Here is a 24,560-nt window from a genome sequence, read left to right on the forward strand (position 1 = left end):
AGGCACTCCTGTGCTAGCGGAGAAAATGCAGTGCCACTAGGCATCAGCACCAGGAAGACAATGGTGGACAGTGGCCAACAGTAAGTACTATTGCTAGTCGGTGGAGAGACTTTTCAGGGTGGGGGGAAGACAGAGAGTGGGAAGAACTGGGTGGGGGAGGGGAGGGCAGAGGGAGGATTGGGCCCAGGAAGGGGTGGAGACAGTAGCAGAGGCTGCCACTGAATCCTTTGCCCCATCCCGAGCCACTGAACTGAGCTCCTCAGTTCTGTGCCAGCAAAATAACTGGTGCAGCACCAAGGAGACCCATTGGAGATCACTGGTGCTCAACACAGGGTAAAGGAACAGCTGTTCCATTACCCTGAGGAGACTCCAGTGGCTGCTCTGGCCCCATAGGATGCAGTGGTTGCCATTCTGGCATCACTGCACCGCTGGGCACTGCCAGGGCTTAGAATTGGGCTGCCCGTAAAGCTCTAATAAGAGTCATCAGATATGGCCCATTACACATTGATGTTCTCCATTAGGAGAACATTCTTTCAATTTTGGATGTACTTCTGGCAACTCTACATGTGCAGCTTAAACAGAATTATGACACTCTATTAACAACAGATCACAATCTTGCTTGTCTTTTTCAACCTAGGTCCATTCAAAAGTACCTGATGGGGGCAGCGGGAGGTGTTCAGTACACCCTGCATTATCTCTGCTTATGCTTGTAAATGAGCCAGTTGGGATCCATAGCAAGCAATCAGGCAAAGAACGTTGGTGCTGCTGATGATTTGCTTTATTTACAGACACAGTAATCTTAAACTTGGTGCCACAGTCATCTCCACACAGCAGTGTGCTTGCTCCATGCAGTGACAGTGTTATGCACACAGCTATAGTCATTCTACAGAGTGAGGCCCTCAGAAGGTGGCTTTGTCTGGATAAACTATAGACACCATTGGTGCAATCCTTTGGGCCACACAGGTTGGGATCTGGAATCAAAGACAGGCCAAAACTGAAACATGCCACTTTGCCATCTCCACAGGCTTTGCACAAACTGCATCTCATTTCCATCGGCCACCAACCACAGGCTTTCCACGGGCAGCCTTTGAGCTGTGGAGAAAACAGAGAAGTAAATTAGGAATTTCAAATCATGGTGAGGGTCAAAGCAAAAGGTGAGGGAGAGTGTAAGGTTCCACTCTTGCTCTGGAAGAAAGCTATATGGGTGTTTCTGCGCAACATGTCCTTGGGATCTCAGATGCATTCATTCATCGGCATCAGCCCACACAGTGCTCAGTCATCATCCAACCTTATTGCTTGGTCAGTGTGGTAAATGTGGACTCTGCATGGAATGTGCAATCCACACAAATAAAGAGAAGCATGAAAGTGGTGGAAACTGACACTACCTGCTAGTATTTCCACACTGTATCTATGAGCTGGGAGCTCAGAAAGGGAAAACCTGAACAGATCTTTAAAGCAAATCTTGAACTGATTTAATGGTGAAATCTTCTCTGTACTGTAGAACTGTCACTCTGTGAGAGGGGCTAGGAATCTCCAACAGGGAATTCTCAGCATCTTCTCCAAACTACAATGCCCAGAAGTTAAGGTGAAAGGGAAGTCATAAGAGTTTAATTAGTATGAACTAAAGTATGTTTATATTGCAGGGCTGATCTCTCACTAGTCAGCAGGGAAATGGGGGGGGGGGTCAAAGGTTTGGCTTAGGCTGGGCTCATTACTTTTACCAAACAGTGTTACTTGCTTAGGGCAAGCTTTCACTTAAGCAAGTCCTCAGGGGACCCAAGGTAAAACAAGTGAGATGCTACCTTGGCGTTTGGCCATGTTTTAGCCAAAGGGAAAGCATTTTAAAGGCAAATGCAGTATCACCCTTTGATGATGTCACTCAGATTTATATTGGCTCAAGCTCTCAGGTCAGCTGAAGTCATTGATGAACCAGCAGTTTATAAATATTTACCTAATTTCTAGCTGCCTCTGAGCAACCAATACATCTGACTTATTTTTCAGAAAAGAAAACAGTTGCTTCTGAATCTGGAACCCTTGTTTATAACGGGATTAACCTCACTCAAATCTTCTTTCCTCAGCTAGAATTTTGTGTGGCTTGATTTCTCCACTGCCTATCCAGGAGACAGACAGTTATCTTTACTATTACTATTTATAAAGTTTTGTACATGAAATAAAGGCAAAGAGCTATGAAGTGTAATTGAAGCCACAAGATGTATGCAACTGTTTGTAAGACCAATCCTATCCACACTTTCCTGGGAGTAAGCCCCATTGACACTAATGGCACTTACTTCTGAGTAGGCATGCATAAGATTGGACTATTACATGACAAGGCAACAAATCTCTGTCTGCCACTACATATATACTACGTATATAAAGAACTGCAACCAATCCCAGTTCTCTGAGTGCACCTCAGAGATATACATATTTTCAATATGATACACATATTTTCAAATGTATGTGGGCACACACACACAGTAGATCTCTTCCCATATCAACTGGAAGCAAGCAATAGATATCTTCCTATACCTTTCTTGATACTAAAACTTTAAGACCTTACTTGGGTGGATAGGTAAATGCATTTCCCCACATTGCATGCACTGCAAGCCATCACAGCACACCACCATATTCCAAAAGGCGCAACATGCTACTCACCCTTTCCTGAAGCAGGGAAGAAGGGAAAGAGGGACAGAGAAGAAACATGGTATGAATAGAATATAACTCTGCTGACTACCTTACAGGTCTGGTTTCTGAAACCTAAAAGATCTCTAGCAAAGGAGGCATTCCTAATGCAGGCTGGCATTTGTCTTGGAAAGATAGATTTAAAAGACCCATCTTGGGCTAATTCCACATGCATGGCCATTTCGCGATATGGCTACACCACTAGCTCCGGTCAATAGGCAGAAGAATAGTCCATATCGTTATCAGAACAATTGTTGAGTGTTCAGATGATGATCCATTCACCCGTCCCTCACAAACCACCTATGTAACTCCCCGCAAGTTCCTTTGTGTCTCTGAGCCCTCCAGTCTGTGAACTGGAGGTGATGGGCAAGGAATATGGAGGAAAAGGGATAAGCATGATATGAAAACATCCATCAGTGACTCTGAACTACTCAAACCGTTGTTCAGTGACCTGTCAAATTCAGAGGAAAGATGCCGATATACAAGAAAAGAGGCTAAATGTATCTCAGAAGTAGATTACAAGATTCATGGGTGAGAAATAGCTTCCACTTGGAAGCCCCATTGTTGCTCCCTGGACATCTCAGCTGCTGCAACAAAATTCTACTACACCAAGTCATTTCCAAAATAACATTTATGGACACATCTGAAAAAGTGCTGAGTAGACCAGAGGCAGTGAGGAGGGGATCGAGTTCAGGGATCAGAAGAAACCTGTTATTAGGGAAAGCAAAAGATATGCAGAGGAAGGAAAGAAGGAACCATAATAACTTGGTAAGAATTGTTGAAAAGGGGAGGGGGGAAAAAACAAGATATAAAACTTATATCCTATAAAGTTGGGCTAAAAAGCCAACAGAATTCAATTGGATAGCTCCCAATTCTATGGATAGTCAGAAGTGCATGATCCAAGTTCCTTGAATACCAAGGCACAGGATACTATCATAGCCAGTGATAATCATTTACTAGCCATGATCTGTTAGAGCAGAAAAGAAAGCAAAGGCAGTACTGGCAGGTAATAATGAAGCAGAAGAGAAAGAAAATGAAAGGAGAAACAGGAGAATGTAATACAAGCAGGAAAGCAAAACACAGACAGAATCTTTAAAACCGCCACATTGGACAGACATAGCTCAAGGCAACAAATCACTGCACATGTTCCAGACCAAACTAGGCAAGATGATGGAGATGCACAAACAGATCTCCAATCTTTTTAAACATATGCAAATTAAAGTTCTGGGTGTGTGGGGGGGGGGAATCTTTTCCCCATGCCATTTCCGCAGACAAAAATCAACCCCCATCCCACCACATCATTTGCCTTGTGAGAAAGAACATATTTGGGGATGGGAGCAGGGGTGTGGGTGAAGGAAGCAGTGGGGGGGAGGGGAATGAAGATCTAGAACAGCGCCTGCAGTTCGAACAGAATCGGTAAGGAAACACTAATGCATAAATGGAAATATAGGAACATGTAGATTGGAAAATTAGAGAGGAACAGAAAGGAAGAAGGGGTGCACACATAATAGGGAGCATGGGGGTAATTGTGGAAGATCTGCTGGGAGTGCTTGGTGCCATAATGGGATGCTGCATAGCCTGAGTACTTACACCTTCTGATGATCACTAATGCGGTTCCGTAGAACATTAATCTGCAAGAGAAATAGACAGGAGGTGAAGCTTCGTGGTGATGCTTCACCGTGTGGGAAGCAGAAGGACTACCGAGACAGGATGCCATGTGGCACAAGAGAAGATGACTGAGCTTGGCCATCAGATAGACCCAGCACAGTGGTCAGATAGAGCAACCACAGATACAGAAACCCATTCTGAGTGGCTTGAATCTTCATTTGTAGGATTGAGAGCCAGAAGGGAGGTTAGTTCTGTCTAAATGGAACCTAAGCCTTTTTCCTACTTGCGACAATTCTCTGCCATGAGATAAATTTGCTGCTTCATACAAAGGGGTTATAATCAAACTGAATGGGTTCTGGTCGGGGCAGGACTGAAGCAGAGCCTGCTCTCCCGCATCCTGGAAATCTTAAGTTGTATTTGTCAGGATGGCTGTCCAGTACGTTCCCATAGTAATCTTGACTGGAGACAGAGTCTTCTGGAAATGTCTTCCTTGATACAATCGTAGGTACTTGGAAGCCCAGCCATGCCATTTGTGGCAGGATCTGTAGTTCTTGGGCCTGATGCTTCTTCCAGATTGATTTCCACAGCATTCCTCCTCTTGAACCTTGTGAACTGTTCTGTCCTCTGCACTCAGCTGCCCAGTTAATGAAGTTTGCACACAGAACATGAATACAGGAAGGATCATGATGAGCCGGTATAAAGCCAAAGAGCAAATCCATGTGGATGTCTGATAAGTGTGTTTTTTCATTTGGTTAAGATGCCAAGTCACATTTGCTGAATCCGAAGGAGAAAAGTTACCAATTAAGAAATGCCCACGTACTTACCCATGTCAAAGGATCTGGCTGAAAGCACAGATGGGTGGGCTGACCTCGGTGAATGACATCCCCATTCAAGAATTCATGGCAAGCCAGGCAGCACAAGCATGCAGGACCACAAATCACCACTTTGAGAAGGAGCTGACAGCAGCCAAGCTTTACCAGGCCACAGGAGGGTTATTTGCACTCCATTACACATCAGGCTTTGTACGTTTTGTTCCTCATCCCCTCCCCTTATATCATTCTTTCACCACTGCAGTTTACTGTTCACAGGGACCGCGCCATACTTACTACTTGCTTAACTCATCGCAGCGTGCAGTGAGTATGGAAATCTGGTTAGGGTTAGAGAAAAGAGATAATTAAAGAGCTAGAAGCTTTCAGAAAGGAACCATTAACAGAAAGGAGGCAGTGCTCCTGAGAAAGCAGATAAGGACACTTATTGTCCTGCGGAATAGCAGTCAGTCTGCACAAGCAGAAGCAGGAAGCTCATGCCACTTCTTACACACTCTGTAGCTGCATTATGGCCATAGATTGGAAGTCTTGTAGGAATATCTGAAGACAAACATCCTTGCTGGTCATTGTCATTAGAGCTTTCTCTAAAGTAGAAAAGGAACAAATGGTGTGGGGCAGTAAGCAACTAGCTGCCAAGCCAGAAGCCTGTGTCCGTGATGCAGTAGAGAGTGGAGAGAGATCAACTAGGATCCAAGGCAGCTTGGGATGGACATGACATACGTATAAAAGCTGCTTGTGGAGCTGGCAAAGGGTGGAGTGGAGGTTGTGGCAAAAGACTAACTGCATGATCTAAGGGGAGAGGATGAAGTCTCCTCACAGGAAGACCATAATCCCTGCTTGAATGGGTCTGCAATGCATAGGAAGATTAATTGTCCAATCTTATCTGTTGCACGGATGAATCTCACAATGCATCAGTGCAAGGCGCACTGCAGTGTAGCTGGCACAGCAGCCGCTGTGATAATGCATGGGCTGTGACCACCAGTGTAAACAACTGGAGGCCCCCCATGTGTGCCAATGGCTTACTGAGCTCCCATCAGAGAAGGTAACACAGTTGAGGGGGTGGTTTGGGGAAGGCTGGGGTCAGGGTTTGGGTCAGGTCAGGGGCATATTGAGTGCAGGTTGTGGACAGATCTCAGCAGCACTGTGGCACGGAGATCCTATGCCCCCAGCCAGGGCCCAGCGCTTTCTCTTGGACCTAAGATATACACCAGTAAAAGAGCTGGTGTAGGTTCCAGTAGGCACACTGGGGATAAGGGAGCAGTAGAGTAAGTAAGTATCGTATTTATTTACTTCGCTGCTATTTGGTCACCGGCCAACCTGCAGCATCAGCACTGCTGCGTGCTCTGGGCTGATCCTGGATAGGATTGTGCCATAAGATGTGTAAGTTGCTAGTGAATCCCATATACTGTATTAGTGAATGAGAAATATGACATCCTGGTGGGTGCAAGCCAGTTCTAGTGCAAATAACCTAAAGTGCAGCAGCAGTATTCAGTTAGATTCAACAATGGGTCAACAACAGGTCATTCACAAAGGTGAAGTTTAGTATATAAATATTTGCTATCCAGAGTGAACTAGGCTGATTCAGCTGATTCAGTTCCGACACGGGCTGATGCAGTGCCTCACATTTCATGAAGCTGCATCCTTTTGGAGGAGAGTAATCCACTCATTTGAAAGATCTTTTCACCTCAAAACCATTTAGCTGTCTGTAGTAGGTTCCAAGTAGAGATTAGATTAGGTTCTGGTTGAAGCGAGACAGGCTAGGTTCATTGTTCCTGTCTGATCTTGTTCTTAGTAAGGAGGAAGAATGCTGCCATGTGATTAAAAAAAAAAGTATGAATGTAGCAACTACGGATGTGTCATACATTCACCCACTCCAGTTTTGGGGATTAACATGTGCTTTCAGAAAAGGAAACCGCTCCCCCCCCCAAAAAAAAAACAACTGATGATGATGTTTCTTGGGGTGTGTGTGTGTGTGTGTGTGTGTTTCTATATATCCCCAACCTGCAGCTGCTGTTTTGGTGCAATTTTGTCTTAGAATTAATGGGTTGTCTTCTCCCAGAAAATAATCCTACAGAAGATGCCAATGGGATGACTTTGGTTACATGACGACATCCATGAGTGCAAAGGAAGCCAGCTGAGCATGGAGATAATACTTCCTGCATCAATCCGATAGGTGATCCCAGTCAATCAGGGATCTCATGGTAAAACACATGACAATATGCAGTCATGGAAGAACACGTTCACCTTTTGCCACAGTGTCTGTCAAATCACTGAAAGGTCACTTGCTTTTTTGATGTTGCCGCAAAGGTTTCTAAAATAGTGGCTTCCATTTCAGCTCAGCTCTAGAAGCAACATTCAGTTATTCTGCATAAAATTAGTTTGTTTTTGTTTTTTTAAAAGGAGGTATTTCAGCACACATTCAGACTCACCTCATATTTCTGTCGCTTGAACTTCTCCTGCAAGTCAAATTTCTCAGCTTCCAGATCATGGATGCTCTGCCACAGTTCCTTGGCCTTTTCCCTTTTATAAGAGAGTGCAAGATCAGTCACATTAGTAGCCAGTGTATGCACAGACTATGCCCTTTTAAATTTTTTAAATTTATCTACTGCCTTTTGGATCATATTTTCATTTCAGAAGTTCTGAGGCTGGGCTGTTTGCCAGCATGGGGTATTCTGGCAAGTGTGGAATCAACCAAACAAAACTGAGGCAATGGACATACCAGCCTCTAGTCCAGTGATTTTCAACCTTTTTCAACTCATGGCACACTGACAGGGCACTAAAATGGTCAAGGCACACCACCAGGTATTTGACAATTGACAAGGCACACCATGCTGCCAGTCGAGGCTAACGTCTATTAATAAATTACCTTCCCCCAAATTCTGTGGCACACCTGTGGACCACTCACGGCACACCAGTGTGCCACGGCACAGTGGTTGAAAATGGCTGCTCTAGTCTACCTGAGAATGATCTAAATACCTCCACCTCACTGTCTTTTTGTTTGAACATAGCACCCTCTAGTGGTTTGAGGGATGACAGTTTACTCAGGGCCCAATCCTATCCAACTTCTCAGTGTCAGTGCACCTGCTATGCAGCATCGAAAAAAGGGAACAAACATTCCCTTACCTGGAAAGGGCCCCTGTGACTACACCCACCACCACAGGATGCAGTGCATGCCCTGTTGGCATAGCTACACCAGCACTGGAAAGTTGGATAAGATTTATCCCTCAGTCTCCTTAGGGTCTTTCTTCCTGAAACCAACGATTGTTAGATATATGGGCAACTGTTTTCACCAGTGTAGACTTTTTCCACATGTTAGGATATAATAATCATGGGCTTAGGGTGAATTGAGTGGGTGGTGGTGGTTAACCTTTCTCTCTGTGCTTTTCTCCCATTATAAATCAATCCCAAAAAGCTGCCAAGAAAAACATATGCGTATCTATGTTTTCTGCAACAGGTCTATTGTCACTAGTAAACAGCACAGGACGAAAGGATTAAATCCCACCTCTCACAGCCCCACTGTCATTTGCTAATTTGAGAGGGAGTAGACTACATTTTGTTTGTTTCAAAAAAGCATTCAAGGCAGGGACAGGATCTGGTCATGGATTTCCAATGTGTCGTCAGTTTAGCCTCTCCCTGATGCAATTTGAAGAATCACAAATGGCACCTATGCTCAGGGATATAGAAGGTGGCAGGTGGAAGACTACAATTCCTAACTCTCCTTGTTTCTTTATCATTCCTTCAGTGAACAAAATAGCTCCCTGCTGACACTTGAGCATCTGCCTACTGATCAAGACCCCAGTTGCCCACCTCACCTCAGCTTGTCTTCATTCAAATGATCAATATTCAGAGGTTTCCGACGCTCACCGAGGATTTTTTTCTTCTTTTCTCTCTCTGTTTGTTTTTTTCCACTTTTCTTTTCTGTCTAAAGAAACCAGGTTTCACATAAGCAGCATCAATACCTTTGAGTTGAACCAGATTTTCATATTTCAGAATGACAGGATACTTGTGACGCTTTCAAGATTCAGAGATCTATTGAGCTAGAAATGTTCTCTGACCACTTAATAAGGTGCACAATGTAGACTAAACAATGTAGACCAGGGGTGTCCAAAGTTTTTGGCAGGAGGCCCACATTGTCTCTCTGACACTGTGTCGAGGGCCGGGGGGGGAAAAAAGAATTAATTTACATTTTGAATTTGAATACATTTACATAATTATACATAAATGAATATATTAAAGATGAACTTATTTGAATGAATGAAGGTCTTCCAATAGATCAAGGCCTATAAAAGGCCTTGCACAAAGCAAGACTGGCCTTTCCTTTGCTGCTGCTACTGCATCACAGACATGAAACAGCAAGCAGTGGAGGAAGCCCTCATCCCACAGCTCATGTGATAGGTCAAACAGTCACCCTCATGCAGAGAGCAGTTGTGTCGGGCCAGTGCAGGCTCCAACAAATCTCCAGAGAGCCAGAGGCTCATTGGAGACTGGGGGTCCCTGAGGGCCACATTGAGAGGCCTCGAGGGCCGCATATGGCCCCAGGGCTGGGGTTTGGGCACCCCTGATGTAGACCAATGATTTCCAACCTTTTCCATCTTACGGCACACTGGCAAGGCACTAAATTGGTCAGAGTACACCATCAGGTTTTTAACAATTGACAAGGCACACTGTGCTGTCAATAGGGGGTTCACATCCCCCAATGGCCCTACTAATAAATTACCCTCTCCCAAATTCCCATGGCACACCTGGGGACCATTCATGGCACACCAGTGTGCCATGGCACAGTGGTTGAAAATGGCTGGTGTAGACAAATACACATGAGTTAAAGCTAATACAAAAGGGCTCCATACTCTATGCATGTGTGACATGTGTCATGTCATGTGCAATGTTCCTGTGTATGTTCTTGGACAGGCTGATAGAGGGAGTTTAACATACCTTATAACACAGCATTCATATGCATAGAAAGGCACATGGACCAAATTCACAGCGGAATTTCCATCCCCAGATGTGAACTCCAGCTTGTACTGATCAAATGTCTTGTCTCAAACACCCGCACTGGATAGATACCTTCTGGAGGTAGCCTCCAAAATGGAGCATGTTGGAGAAAGCCTTTTTCTTCTTGGCATCCTCTTCAGCCCTCTTTCTAGCTTCCTCTTCCTCCTTCCTGGCTTTCTCTTCCTATCAAGGACAGAATCACAGTGAGAGTTCAGAAAGACAAGAAGACAAAGAGAATCTGCAGGAAAGTCACAGACAAGCTTCTCATTGCTTAGGAAACTAGATGGACTCAACTTAGACAGGATGACATGCAGATGTTACCAGACTGCCCTTACTGAGTACATTTGTGAGGTATACGTGGTAAAGTGTTAATGCAAGGATGGTATTTGGCCTCATGTCTCATTTGATCAAAACTGATGCTAGATGAGCATTGGATTCTTGTAAGAGGCAAGTATTTTCAATGACTAGAAGTGGGAGAAAAAGGAGATAATGAAATAAAAACACACAACACCACTTTCTCCAATTGTAAAAAAACACACCCTGAAATCTGCAAAAAAAAAATGGTTTATTTGGTTTTTAATTATTATTTAATGGAGTAGTATGGGTAATGACTGTGGCTGCATCTGCTGACACTACACCACCTATATCACCTATGTTGTACACATTTGAAGTGATTATTATAATTATTATGTAAATTTTGAATAAAAACACATGACATCGCTTTCTGCACATCTAACTTTTGGAAAACACTGAAATCTGCAAAAAAACAAAACAAAAACCACCTTCTTCCACCTCTACCAATGACTTGATACAACCCCACCCACTCTTTGGCTACAGGAAAATTTCTCAGTCACTGCACCTTGCCTTGGCATCCTATCCCAGACTGCAAGACAATGATGCCATCCTTGGTGCATCCATCTTTGAGACAAACACAGCCATTTAGGCCACAATAGAGAGTGCCTTTAGCCTTTGACTATTTCTTACTAACCCCATTGGCAATTCATAGAGCCCTGTGTTAACTGGGTTTTAGAACCCATGGACAATCAAAAGATATTCACCCAAGCTTCTCTAGGCTCAGACATGAAGGAAACAAACAGCCCATTCTCTGAGAACCAAAAAGGGTGGTTTAGGAATAATAGGTTTGTCCTGAGGAGGTCATCTCACAGAAGATCCCATACCAGTTTATGGCCAAAATCACACACTGGCGACTACATCCTCAGCACCACTGTTCTCTCTGCCGTCAAGCAACTAGAACAGGAATTTGTCCCCTCACTTTTTTCTAATTCATTCTTCCCACACCTCTTCCCCCAAAACTTTGGACAAGCCTTAGCTTAACACCTGCTAGTTTCCCTCCTTGCTCAGAATGTGCCCCTTGACTCCTTTCTTGTGTTTTTTGTGCTTGTTGGAACCTCATTGCTTGTGTGTGTGTATACACTTACAGCCAAGCGGGCTTGGCGTTCCTTCTCTCGCTCACTCCGGATTCGTTGCTGCTCAGCTCGTTCCGCTCGCCTCTGCTCCTGCAGGATGAAAGGCCAGTGTCTGATCAGAGGTGTCCTGGCACCCTGTTGAATGTGCCCTCACTCTGAACACAAACAGTGTGACTTGGGATAGCCAGAGTTGACATAAAAATCCTTGTACTCTCAACAGAGCCAGACTTACAGCACAATACTTCTTATGATTACTTGGACATGCTCGCTTACTCTCAGGTGAGTGGATACAGTCCAAATAGTGGGGAGGGGTCATATCTGAGTGAGAGGAAGGCAGAAGGAGGCCAGTTGGGCCCATATCCTAATGCCCTCCTGGGCCAGCCAGCATTACATTGGGTTGCTTAGTGAGATCTAAGAGCTGAGATCAGAGCAGCACAATAGAGCAGGCTGGGGCATTACTCTGGATAAGAGGACAAGTGTCCCCTTTCCCCAAGGAGACCTCCAGCCATCTCCCAATCTGCACTGGATACAGCTCAGGCCATGAGCCTTGCTGCAGCAGCACAGTTTAGGATTGGGCTGCACATTAGTGGAGAGGAGTTCTTAAACATACAATTCTGTCTTTCAGGGATAGCAGCTCTTCCTCCTCCTTCTTCCTGTTCTCAAAATGGGCTTCAATCAAGGTCTTCAACTCATTCAGATCCTTCTCCATTCGCTTGCGATGAATGTCCTGCAGGACGGATAAGACATGACCAAGATTTGATATCCTTCCATCAAAAATAAAGATGCTAATTAGGAAAGAAATTGTTTCCTAGACTGTGATTGGCCAATGCTCACATCAAAATCCACTCTTTCTCCATCAGGGATCTTTGGAGGCACCAGATTTGGCATGAAAAGCCTAGAATTTGGGAGAAAAATAAGCAATTAATTGTTAATTGCACAGCACCTGACTTCTGTTTCAACCTACCTCTTCTTATAAGACTATGGTTTGTTTTACAGGATCTTTATTCTCACAACAGAGACACCTATGGGGCAAAAGGCACATTTTGCCCAAATTCTCCTTTACAATGTGAAAGACCCAAAATGTAATGCCAAATGAATGAAATTCTCAGATTAGTGACAATGACAATCTGGGACCTAAACTTGTCCTGGCTATTCTCATAACTCACTGTGTACATGTTCTCTAAACTAGATGTCACTGTGAATGCTGTTTCAAGCCAAAGGAACAATTTATAGCTTGTTTGAGGGCGCCAAATGGAATGCCATAGTGGTGGCCGGGCATTTTACAATGACCACACCTGTCACTGCAGTCTTAGTTTCTTTCGTTCAACTTATGTGAGCTACTGAACAGCTGTAATAACTTCATAGCTGTACAGACTGGAGTGGGAATGTTATCCTTGGGATTACATCAGCAGAATATCTGTTTGCTGCCTCCCACTGCCTGCAGTGTTTCTCTGAATTTGTTAGCACGAAAGAAAGGCTAAACATTTTTATCCTGGGTTATTTTGTATCATACCAAAGAGATCATGTATTTACTTTTCTGAATTTCAAGGTGTTTTTTTTTTAAATTGAAAGAAACTTTTTATCTCTCTCTCTTTTTGTTGTGCTTTATGAAACTCTAGAAAAATCCACAAATATAAAAGAAAATCAGAAGCATTACAACGGTGAAAAAAATCCATATTTATAATAAAGAAAATGACAAGAATGGCTTTTTATGACCCTAAACACCCTAAAATTCCAATAATTTATGAATAAAATCCATTTTTGAACTCAGTACATGTTCTTTTTTCATTTTCCTATAATACGTGCATCTCAAATTAAAAGCAATCCTCTGCCCATAACAGTTGAACCAATCCAAAATAACAGGTGGCCAAGGAGATTCCCAGAGAATTGCAATATTCATTCTTGCTATAGTCAATAAACAAATCATTAACTTTCGGTCTTCTCGCCATATTAAACCATTCAATTCAACAAATAAGACAACTTCAGAATCATATAGCAAGTAATCTCTTGTAATATCCTTAATGTTGAATAAAAATTTCCTTCCAGAAACATTCGATCCCAGGACTGGTCCCAAAATTAACAACATCTCCAACCAGTAGCATAGCCAGAGGAAGGAGGCATGGTAAGTACTGCAGGTGCCACAACACACTGTGTAAGTAGTCCCTTCCACTTGTTGTCAGAGCCATTCAGGGCAGCAACGGCAATGTGCAGGAGCACCTACACATTGCCGTTACTGCCCTGAATGGCTCCAGTGATGAGTGGGAGAGACCGTTTACACGGTGCGTTGCTGCGCCTGCAGTATTTACCACGCCACCACCACCCCTGGCTATGCTATGGTCTCTAACGGATATGCCCAATCTTGCCTGCTCCTCTTTCCCTTCCTTGCAACAGCTCCTGGGCCAGCAGGTGCATAAAATGTCCTGTATACTTTTACTACAACATAAAAACCCAACAAGATATATACTTACTTGGGCTTGGGCTTTGATTCCCCTGCAAGAAAGCAAATAAAAACTTGAGAAGATGATAAAGCAGCAATATACTTGCCTGCTCCCTTTGAAGATAAATGGTTGAGATAGTACCTTCCAGATTTCCTGACTCCCTTGAGGCCTACGCTGCTGCTTTTATGGTTAGAGACAGTGCCAGCTGCCAAGCTATAGAGCAATTTTTAAATCTCTTTGTTAGTCTGAAGTCAGTCCGTTTGTGCTTCTTTTCCATGTTCCTCCCTCACCCGCCCCAGAACACTTTCATGCAAATACTGTATTCTTTTTTTTCCAGAACTAAGGATCTAATCCTAACCAACATTCCAGTACCGATGCAGCAATGCATCCCCGAAGTAAGCAAACAAATGTTCGCCTACCTTGAGCAGGCCTCTGTGACTGCACCACCACTGCAGATGACAGCGAATGCCTCATTATCACGGCTACACCAGTGCTAGAAAACTGGATAAGATTTGGCCCTAAGGCACCTCATAACCCTTTGATTGCAAAGAAATGCAAATAACTTTCTCTAATTCCTGTCTCAGTTGCCCAGGCTAGCATTTCAAGTTGCTGTTTAAACCAGATTTTCCCACCATTGCTAACAGGATTTTGGAGTGTGTAAAGTTACCGTTTATCTCTACTGGCTAGCGCCCATGTCATCACCGATGACAAGAGATAGAGTTGATTATGGTGAATGCCCTTCTGCTGTACAACTAGTGTATTCATATGGGAGTTGGACTAGTCACTCACAGGTTGGTCTATTGTTGGGACCTTCAGCACTGAGGTTTGTTTGTTTAAAGAATTTATACCCTGCCTTTCCAGTTAAAAACTTCACAAGGCAGCTTACAAGAAAATCAAACATATTTAAAAATTAAAAGATTATATAATTGTGAGCATTTAAGTGCAGCCCTCTACCACTTACTACTCTATAAAGGTTTGTATGCACCTCTTTGTATATCACTCCTTTGCCCAACTCTACCATCTATATATACTTTCATTCTCCTCTTTCGCCAGTTTTTATAAGGTTGGAAACAGAAGAGATTTCCTTCCCCTGTCTCTGATTCTTGCCTTCCTTCTTCTCCTGCAGAAAATACAGCACTGCCTCCAACAGTATTCCTGTAATGCTTTCCACTGTTTCCTCTTGAGGACACTCAACACCAGCACCACTCCACAACTTCTTGTGAAAGATTGGTCTAGCTAGCCTGATAAGGCCTAGAGCCAAGATCTGTATCTGTCCAAAAGGAATGAAATGTACAAACCCAGCATTATGTACAAATGAAATGTACAAACACATAGGCCAATGATGCTCTTGGAGACCCCTTTTCAGTTACCTTCATCTGGTTCTTTAGCTTGCTCCTCTTGTTCTATTTTAAAAGAGGAGAGAGAATTTTGATGAGAGCTGTAGGACAGGCAAAGTTGTTTCTAGGATGTCAGTTCCATGACTGATACATTTTATTTCCTCTAAGCTGTGCCCTGCAAAATTCCTGTCGTGCTTCACAGTTCATTCATTCATTGCTGGGAGGCTTTGCATTGGTGGCATTCTGGAATCTGGTGATCAGAGACAGCAGGGACCCTCCTTTGAAATTTTTGCTACATAAAAAACACCCAGGCAGATTCTGATGTGATGCCTCTGTTATATACACAAGAGCACTCAGCTGCATCAAAGAACGCAGCTTAAATCAGAAAGATACTGGAAAGCACCAACCTCTAAAAGCATTTCCTAGCACTTTATATTTCTGAAAACATTACAAGTTTTCCCCTCCCCTGCTACCAAATAGGTAAAACCAAACCATTGTCTGTAAAGAATGTAAGATAGTTCATTTCTCTTTCCCCCTTCTCTTTCAAATAGTTTAAAATAGTAACATTAAACCTGCTATATCTTTAAGCACATTTTTTTAATTTTTAAAAAATGAAAAACCATCTGGTTTTAAAAAGAAAAACACATGCAATTTCTTTTTAAAACCAGATGGTTTTTCATTTTTTAAAAAATAAAAAAATGTGCTTAAAAGATATAGCAAGTTTAAAGGATATTTGTACTCCAAATTACAGTGTAACAAAAACAACTGTGTTGAATTTTCTATAGACTTTACTGGTTGCTGGGCTTGTCCCATACAAGTTCTTTCTTCTCTGAATTGCAAATAGGACACACCATCAACAAGGCTAGAGCTGCCTGAGAACATCAATAAATACCTTCTTCTAAGGTTTCCTCTGTATCTTCCTTGACCTCCTCTTCTGCTTGTTCTTCTACAGAATAAAACAGCAAGATGAAATATTAGTATCTGATGATTTCCATTGCTAACAAACATTGTATCTGCTGCAGAATCCCAGTCACTGGGATGTTGGTCAGAGAAGACATTGAGATAGGTAGCAGAAGCCTAGGACACAACAAAGCAATTCAGGACTGTCATTTTAAATTGAATATATTCTGAAATAGTTTTTGATGCTGAATGATGTTCCTGGGGGTGTTCAATATACACTTCGTTGCTCCTCAACATGCTACGCATAGGGAAATAGGAAGCTGCCTTATACTGAGACAGATCATTGGTCTGCCGAGCCCATTGTCTATAGCAGTGATTTTCAACCTTTTTCATCTCGCAGCACACTGGCAAGGTACTAAAATGGTCAAGGCACATCTTTTTGACAATTGACAAGGCACACTGTGCTATCAATGGGGGCTCACATCCCCTAATGGTCCTATTGATAAATGACCTTCTCCCAAATTCCCACAGCACACCTGGGGACCATTCACGGCACACCAGTGTGCCACGGCACAGTGGTTGAAAATGGCTGGTCTATAGTACCCTGACTGGCAGTTGCCTTGGTTGTTTTTTAATTACAGTTGTTGGCAACCTTCAGTCTTGAAAGGCTATGGTAATTACACATGGTAATTACATACATATATGTAATTACACTTGGTAATTAATTATGGTAATTAATTATGTAATTACATTGGAAATTACATATGGTAATTAATTACAGTAGATTAGATAAATTACACAGGCCTACAAAATTGAGGGTCAGGAAAGTTTTTCCCAAACTTTATGGTGGTTTGATATGAATTTGGGGTGTTAATTCCAAAAATGGCATCCGTTTTACCCTATCACATCTAGTTTTGGAGATACAGTGGTACCTCGCATAACGAATGCCTCGCGCAGCGAAAAGCTCTCAGAACGAAAACGTTTTGCGAAGTTTGGTAACTTGCACAACGAATGTTTATGACCTGTGCTTCGCAAGACGAATTTTTTTTGTTTAGCTTTGGTTTGTTTTAAGGGGAAGATCTTCATGTCAGTTCATGATCCCGTCCATCCTAGTAAGGGGAGGATCTTCATGTCAGTTTATGATCCCATCCACCCTAGTAAGGGGAGGATCTTCATGTCAGTTCATGATCCCGTCCACCCTAGTAAGGGGAGGATCTTCATGTCAGTTTATGTAAGTAAGTCCCATTGTGCTTGCTCCCAGGAAAGTGTGCACAGGATTACAGCCTTCAAGCTCCCCACTCAGCATCCCCCCCCCCGTTTTTGAAATCCTCAGTACAGTATGTATGCCTTTAAAGAGCACTTAATAAACACTTTGTAAACCAAATTTGACTTTGTTCTGACTTTTCTTGCCCATAGGAACTCATTAATTAAATTTCAATGCATTCCTATGGGAAAACGCGCTTCGCAAAACGAAAAACTCGCATAACGAAAGGGCTCGCGGAACGAATTAATTTCGTTATGCGAGGCACCACTGTATAGTATAGCCTCATTAGTGAATGGTTCAAGCAGCTTTCTCATGAGGAAGCCATAGTGTGGGCTTCCTCATGATGAAGCTGCTTGAACCATTCACTAAAGAGGCTATGCCGTGTCTCCAAAACTAGATGTGATAGGGCAAAAAGGATGCCATTTTTGGAATCAGCACCCCAAATATACCCAGGAATTGGCGTAACATTTAAGGAAGCAAAATGTGTGTTGGCCTGTGTTATGGGAGGATAGGTCTATCAATGACCATTAGCCACTGTAAATGGAGCTCCACTAATTCAATTGCTGAGTGGCAGAAGGAAGGAAGGGCTGCCTTTGTGTCCTGCTAGTGGACTTCTCAGACACATTTGATTGGACATCCTGGGAAACAGGATGCTGAACTAGATGGACCTCTTTGGTCTGATCCAGCAGGACTCTTCTTATAACCTCATGTATGCCATGTATCATCAATAATGCTCCATAAAGTATAGAAAGAACATATAAGAATGGTATAGATTACACTTACATAAGAAGCATTTATTTAAAAAACTTTATACCCTGTTAACTGTCAGGGCTTCCCTGAAAGTATCCTGGGAATTGTGCTTTGGTAAAATATTGGGGGCTTTCTCTTCAAGAATTCTCTGTTCTCTGAATCTAAAAGTCCCAAAGCTTCCTAGGAAGAGAGAATAATTTCAAACCAGTTTCAGTTTGTAGTGTGAACTGTCCGTGCAATCTGTGCTTGAAAAATCAATGAGCATTCTGCCTGGGAATTATAGGTAAGCAGTGAAAAAATGAAAAGAAATGTTGTACTACCGTCTTCCTCCTCTATCCATTCTTCCTCTTCTTAACCAGGGTAAACAGGTGGTGGGTGAAAGGGAATAAGTAAGAAGGTTAGCAAGGGAATCTCAAAAAGTGGTGGAATCAAGCAAAGACATCTATGGGCACCTATAAACAGAACTGAATGGCTTTCTCATTCAGCTCTGATCTTTGCTTCACAATGGTGCACATAGAGAGTTTGTGTGTGCTGGGCACTCATGAAGCCAGGCATTAGCAAAGACATAGGATATTAAGGTCTGGAAAATCTAGAACACAAACATAAGTAATTATGGTATGCCTTTAAAGGACATAGATGAGCAAGTGTGTATGCAGACAGATTGATCACTTTATAGTGATTGAGTAGCAGAAAGCTCATTCCAGACTGATTTCCAATATATTAGTTACAGTTTGGTTTACGATGAAATGATCCACTCAGTTTCCTAAAATAATATATTAAAAACTCTTCAGGCAACGTAAGCAGAAACCTCACTTTCTTAAGCTCTTTGCTATACCAGAATTGCATCCTCAAGATGTATATTTTTGGCAACGTTGGATAAATGAGTCTGCATTCTCCATGCCCAGGTCTACTGAGTAACTACACCAAATGTGTAGTTACAAACATGGGAAAGAATAATTTTAAAAAGGACATTGCTTTACACTCCAACAAGAAACACCAACATGCCTGACCCATCTAACAACAATGGAAGCCTACCTTCTTCGACACAGTCTTCTGCAGCACACAGGAAGAGAGGAAAAGAGAGAGTGTTATTACTGCTGTAGTGATTATTTGGAAACCTTCTTCAGTGCAAGTGGCCTGATCCCCTTACCTTCCTGTTCCCTGTAAAGCAGAAGGGAAAACAACCAGGTAAGAACAATTTCTGAGACTTCTGTTCCTTTGAATTATCTGCCTATTTCATGGGAGTTAACTGCAAGACAGCAGAAGTGGACTCTTTCTCTTTCTGATTTTTGACACTTTTTTTAACTGTCTGGAGCAGCCATTTTCAAACACTGTGCTGTGGCACACTGGCGTGCCGCGAGTGGTCCACAGGCGTGCCACAGGAATGGGGGAAGATTATTTATTATTAGGGTCAATGGGGAAGTGAGCCCCCAATTGGCAGCATGGTGTGCCTTGTCAATTTTCAAAAACCTGATGGTGTGCCTTGACAATTTTAGTGCCTTGTCAGTGTGCCGTGAGATGAAAAAGGTTGAAAATTGTTGGTCTGGAGGCTTGGGGAGCCATCTGCAGTGCTCCCTGGAGGTTGGCACTCCCTTAAGCAGTTAACCACCCCAGCAGTGCAATTCTGCAGATCACGTTACTGCCTTCCCCCCTTCCCACCCCTTAAAGAGGCAGGGACAAGTGTTTCTCTGGCTGGTGGGTTGCGACCCACCAGTTTGGAAACCACTGATTTGATGGATTTAATGGACCTTTTAACTTTATCAATGTTTAAATATACAGCTTATAGATAGATGACAACTAAGTATGTATACATTTTTGGACATTTGTGACCCAGTCTTATAAAGTAGCACAAAGTAGAACAGCATGAAGGCCATGAGAGCAGGAGGGAAGGTTAGAGCCTTCCCACATATGCCAGAGGCCACAGGGATGCCTGCTGGGTAATGTAAGTCCATTGTAGGGGTGGGGGAAGGTGGGAAGGGGATGGAACAGGGCAAACCTGATCCCCTGACCTGTGTCTTGGAATTGAGCCAGCAAAACAGCAGATTTATTGGGGAAGTAGAGGTTTACCCCATGGTAAGGGAACAAATGTCCCCTTACTTTGAAGATGTCTCCCAGACTGCCCCCTCCCCACAGGACACAGAGCATACTCTGTTGGCACAGCTGCATTGGTGGGTCACAGGACTGCCAACTCTTGGAAAATGATAAAAATGGTCCTGGAGCCCAGCAGAGCTTAGTGGCAAAGGGGTGGGGTACCGAAGCCATCCCCAAGTAGCCTGAGATGAATATTGGCTGCTCATCTGCCTGAGAAAAAAGCAAATGCTAGAGAAGCAGGATCACTCGAGGCAAACTCCATGTCCAGAGGGCAAAGCTAAAAACACCTGCTTATATGTTCGACAAAGTGTTTGTTCCTAGGTATCTCCACCCAGCCCCACATTAGTTTCTGACTAGCCTCTGTCGGAGACAATGTGCTGTTGGAGACAGTGTGCTGACCTTTGTTTGATCCAGCAATCCTTATGCACCTGCCACACATTTCTGCCTTCAAAGGAAGGGCATGTGAAGCAGGGTGATTTGGTGAGGCTCTTACTGAGACAGGTGCTGTGAGCACTGCCTTATCCAAAGAACCATCTCCGGGAATCTGCTATGAATAAATGCTCTGATCATTCAGAGTGATTTCAGTTTTGGCTCCTGGCATCCCTAGACCATGATGCATACACATATGAATGGCATATCTGAGGAGCCCTGCAGCCACACCCACAATTGTGAGTGACAGAAAAGCAGCAGTTACCAGCTGGCACCCTTTTGGGAGGAGAATGGAAAACAGTCATGTGTCCCACACTTACTCTTCATATTCCTCGATGACTTCTTCGATGTCTGACATTTTTGTTACCTGCCATTGAATAAAGCAGACAATTACAAAAGTCCCAGCAAAAACAGTGTTGCTTCATTAGGCCTCACACAGGCAACTATTAAAATGGGTAAACGACACCCTTGGAAAACCATTTAAATGCGCTTTTTCAACCAGAGATGGAGAACATGTCAAACTGCCAATAACCCTAAGGAAGCTGTTCCCCATAACCAATGGTGTTAAGCAGCAACTGTTACCCTGCACATGCCTGATCTCAACTGATCTCAGAAGCTAAGCAGGGTCAGGCCTGGTTAATACTTGGATGGGAGACCATCAGGGAATACCAGGTGCTATAGGCTTATACCATAGTCTTTCGAGACTGAAGGTTGCCAACCATAGCATACTAGGATTTGTGTCACCAGTGCGGAAGGCCAGCATGTCTCATGCAGTGGGCAGGGCAATGCCCCGGGCAGTGAATTTGGTGATGCACCATTGCCCCACTGGTTTTCTGGCTATAGCTTTTGACAGAATAGAGATATTTCAATGCAGTTTGTTTCATTGAATTCTGCATGAAATTATGCATCGAATGATATATAACATGAGGGTATTCAAAAACTACCAAGATTTTAAAAATTTTGGGCAGTAGTGGTGTCACCCCTGCCCATCTGGTGCGGCTCGCACACGCACACCCATCTTCCCTATGACGTGACTGCCCATTACCCAAGTACATAACTGGATGCACTGAAATGAGAAGAGCAGATTTATCCAGATCTAGAGTCAGAGGGAGAACTGCAACATAGTAATATATACCCTGCCTACATCAGTTGTCAGACAAAAATAGCTGCACATATTTTTCATGAAGTGAGAGAATGATGTAGCTCATCATAGCACAGTAGCAAGCAGGAGATATGTGTAAGCAACTCCCACAGGGTCTCATTGCAGGCACACCCTATTAAGAAATTCTAGAGCCCACCATTACAAATATGTTGCCCTACTCCCAGAAAACATATTTTAATAACTAATATGTGTGTTTTCAGTGTCGTGGAGGTTGCTTCATATGGAGAAAATTATCCCTAGGTTAATGTTATTTCATCCCACTCGCCATGACGTGGAGGTTGCAATGTGTGACTAGTCTATCCATGGATGCAGAGACAGTGATCTGGCAGTGATTTATGCAGTCTCAAGAACTTGGAAAAGTGCCACCCATGACAGCATGAATTGCTGTCAGATTCCTCTGACTGTGTCCAGGAATGGGTTCACTCATGTGCTAATTCTCCCATGTAATTGGGTCCGAGGGCATGATTGAGATGTATTGCGCAGAGGTGATTTTGACCTCTGAAACCGCCTGACTCCCCCAAACTATCACTGGGTTGGTTCAGATTATTCTTTCTGATCCGTGTCACTGCTGAATGGTAAAGGAAATGAGGTTGCTGTGAGTGCATACATCGGTTCTAGCACACTGACACCTTATCACCTTGTCCAGATCATCCAATCCACATGTGATTTATATACTACATTGAATTCATATTTAAGTCACAAAAGGACAGGTGTTTCAAAAGAAACCCACCCCCCCAAATCTGAGTAAGTAATGGTGTAACAGCACAACAGAAGGATTTGTATGTATGTGCTCATGGTACATTCACATCCTTAATCATCTGGGATCAGGACTAGTCAGTAAGTAACATAGGTAGCTGCCTTAAACTGAGTGACACCCCTGGTCCATCTAGCTCTGTGGATACTGACTTACAGCAGCTCAAAAGTTTCAGGCAAACATTTTCTCTGCACTATCAGGAGATGCTGAATTTGAACCCAGGGCTTTCGACACATAAACTAGATCGCCACTGAACTACAACCCATCCCTTAACTAGTCCATGTTCAGAAAGTAAACATTCAATATATAGCCATTAAGTTGTTAGATAGATGGTCCAATCCAATTTGGATGCCAAGCCAGCAGCACAGTGTGTGATGTATCATAAGTCCATCCTGGCAAAGCCACACCTGCAGCATACCCTCACTGGCTCAATGAGGGCCAAATACCAACCCTGTCTTGGCAAAGCAACACTGGCACAAGCTTTCCCAGGAACTTCCCCAGCATCCTTAGAAACACTGACACAGACTTTTAATCATGGAGTGGCATCCTGATGGTGCATAGTCACCGTGACACAGGCATGTTATTACCATGACATCAGATCCCTATCTATTAACAAAGAGACAACAAGGATGATCCAGTCAAAGGTTTTATTGACTGTATCAGAGATGGAGCAGCATCTGAGAGAGAAACACACGTGGGGTTGCCCAGGGGCAAAGCTGGAAGGACTGCCACTCCATGGCCCATCTTCCAGGGCCGCCCCCTGAGGAGAGTCACCCCTTACCTATATCCCTCCAAACGCAACCGGAGCAGCACTCTGGTTGTGTCCGGAGGGTGTTCTGAGGCCCAGGTAGCACCCCCAGGCCTCAGAAGGCCTTCTAAAGGCATAAATATGTCACTTCCGGTTTTCCTCAGAAAACCGGAAGTGACGTTTCAAGGCCTCATGAAGATCTCAGAATACCCTCCAGATGTGACCAGAGGGGGCACAGGGGCAGTTGTGACCAAGGGGCAGGAACCTGGCAGCCACAACAGGGGCGGCATTGGGGGTCACAGCATCCCTGCGACCCCCTCCTCCAGCTTTGTAACTGTGGTTGCCAACTATCTCCTCCCAGCAGGGCTGTTGTGCCATTGCAAGTTATCCAACAGACAGCTAAGTATCAGTTGCCTATGACATCTGGCTACACCAGGTGGTTCACTGCCTGCTATGAAGTTTGCAAAGCCACAGTCAGTCCCCCAGCTACTTTAGAAGAAGTAGCAGTAGAGTTGGAAGTTGGATTAGGTGGAGATAAACCCTCTCCATCCATCTCTTGTGTGCTCTCTGCAGGGATGGTGTGACCCAGAATGCAGCTTGATGCCACCTTGGGTCTACCACTGCTGCCTCTCCACTACCAGAAAAAAGAAAATGCCCCTTACTGTTCTCACACAGTTTCCTCAGATGGAGACATAAAGGACTTCCAGTTTTATTAAAAGGACAGTGCAAATGAAGGAGCTCTTTCATTTGTATGGTCACTATAAATTAAACTAGAAGTCCCACATCTCTGCCTTTGAAGAAACTATGCAAGGAGCATGGTAAGAAGACGGGTGCTCTGCTTTCCACTCACTTTTAGCAGGCAGAAATCAGATCAATGTGGGTCACTTTTGTGGCAGGCTGGAGAGAGGCGGTGATGGCGGCAGCAGCAGGCTCAGGGCGGGCACCTTGAACCTCCTGTTCCCTTGCCCCCCCCATCTGCTGCTGATGTAACCGCGTCACTTTGCCTTGGCTAAGATGGGCTAAGATGGCTGGCCTTGGCTATTTGAGAGCATGAAATCAGGGTGGGACTCCTAGGCAGGCAGCAGGCCAGGGGAGGTAGTAGGTATTGTCCTCTTTGCTCAGCTCAAAATCTGCATCATGGTCCAGTCAGCAGC

The 24,560-nt window shown here is 43.7% G+C and overlaps 1 protein-coding gene across 5 annotated transcripts; it reads right to left on the bottom strand.

The window, feature by feature from the left end:
• Positions 1-760: 760 nt before the first annotated feature.
• On the bottom strand, positions 761-21,100 carry TNNT2 (troponin T2, cardiac type). Of its 5 annotated transcripts, XM_066623687.1 has the most exons (13): positions 21,063-21,100; positions 19,373-19,383; positions 18,543-18,569; positions 16,201-16,251; positions 15,342-15,374; positions 14,002-14,023; positions 12,368-12,428; positions 12,144-12,260; positions 11,546-11,623; positions 10,179-10,289; positions 8,927-9,036; positions 7,544-7,634; positions 761-4,310 (listed from the first exon to the last, which is right to left on the bottom strand). In XM_066623687.1, the coding sequence occupies exons 1-13, from the start codon at positions 21,098-21,100 to the stop codon at positions 4,266-4,268; spliced, it is 795 nt and encodes a 264-aa protein (XP_066479784.1). In that variant the 3' UTR covers positions 761-4,265. The 5 variants fall into 5 exon arrangements, with proteins under 5 accessions (XP_066479784.1, XP_066479780.1, XP_066479781.1 ...); XM_066623683.1 differs by lacking the exons at positions 19,373-19,383; positions 21,063-21,100 and adding an exon at positions 19,258-19,312 and having other exon boundaries at positions 16,201-16,254; positions 18,543-18,572; XM_066623684.1 differs by lacking the exons at positions 18,543-18,569; positions 19,373-19,383; positions 21,063-21,100 and adding an exon at positions 19,258-19,341 and having other exon boundaries at positions 16,201-16,254.
• Positions 21,101-24,560: the final 3,460 nt, after the last annotated feature.

Source organism: Tiliqua scincoides, chromosome 4, assembly GCF_035046505.1.
Source record: "Tiliqua scincoides isolate rTilSci1 chromosome 4, rTilSci1.hap2, whole genome shotgun sequence".
NCBI lineage: Eukaryota > Metazoa > Chordata > Lepidosauria > Squamata > Scincidae > Tiliqua > Tiliqua scincoides.

Bases quoted from the DNA above. Each gene is read 5' to 3' on its own strand.
- TNNT2 (XM_066623687.1), bottom strand. From the start codon at position 21,100: ATGTCAGACATCGAAGAAGTCATCGAGGAATATGAAGA. The intron at 16,252-18,542 runs GTAGTACAACAT...ATTCTGTAGAAG, and splicing joins ATGGATAGAGGAGGAAGACG to AACAAGCAGAAGAGGAGGTC. The intron at 12,429-14,001 runs GTAAGTATATAT...CCCAAATTCTAG, and splicing joins GAATCAAAGCCCAAGCCCAA to GCTTTTCATGCCAAATCTGG.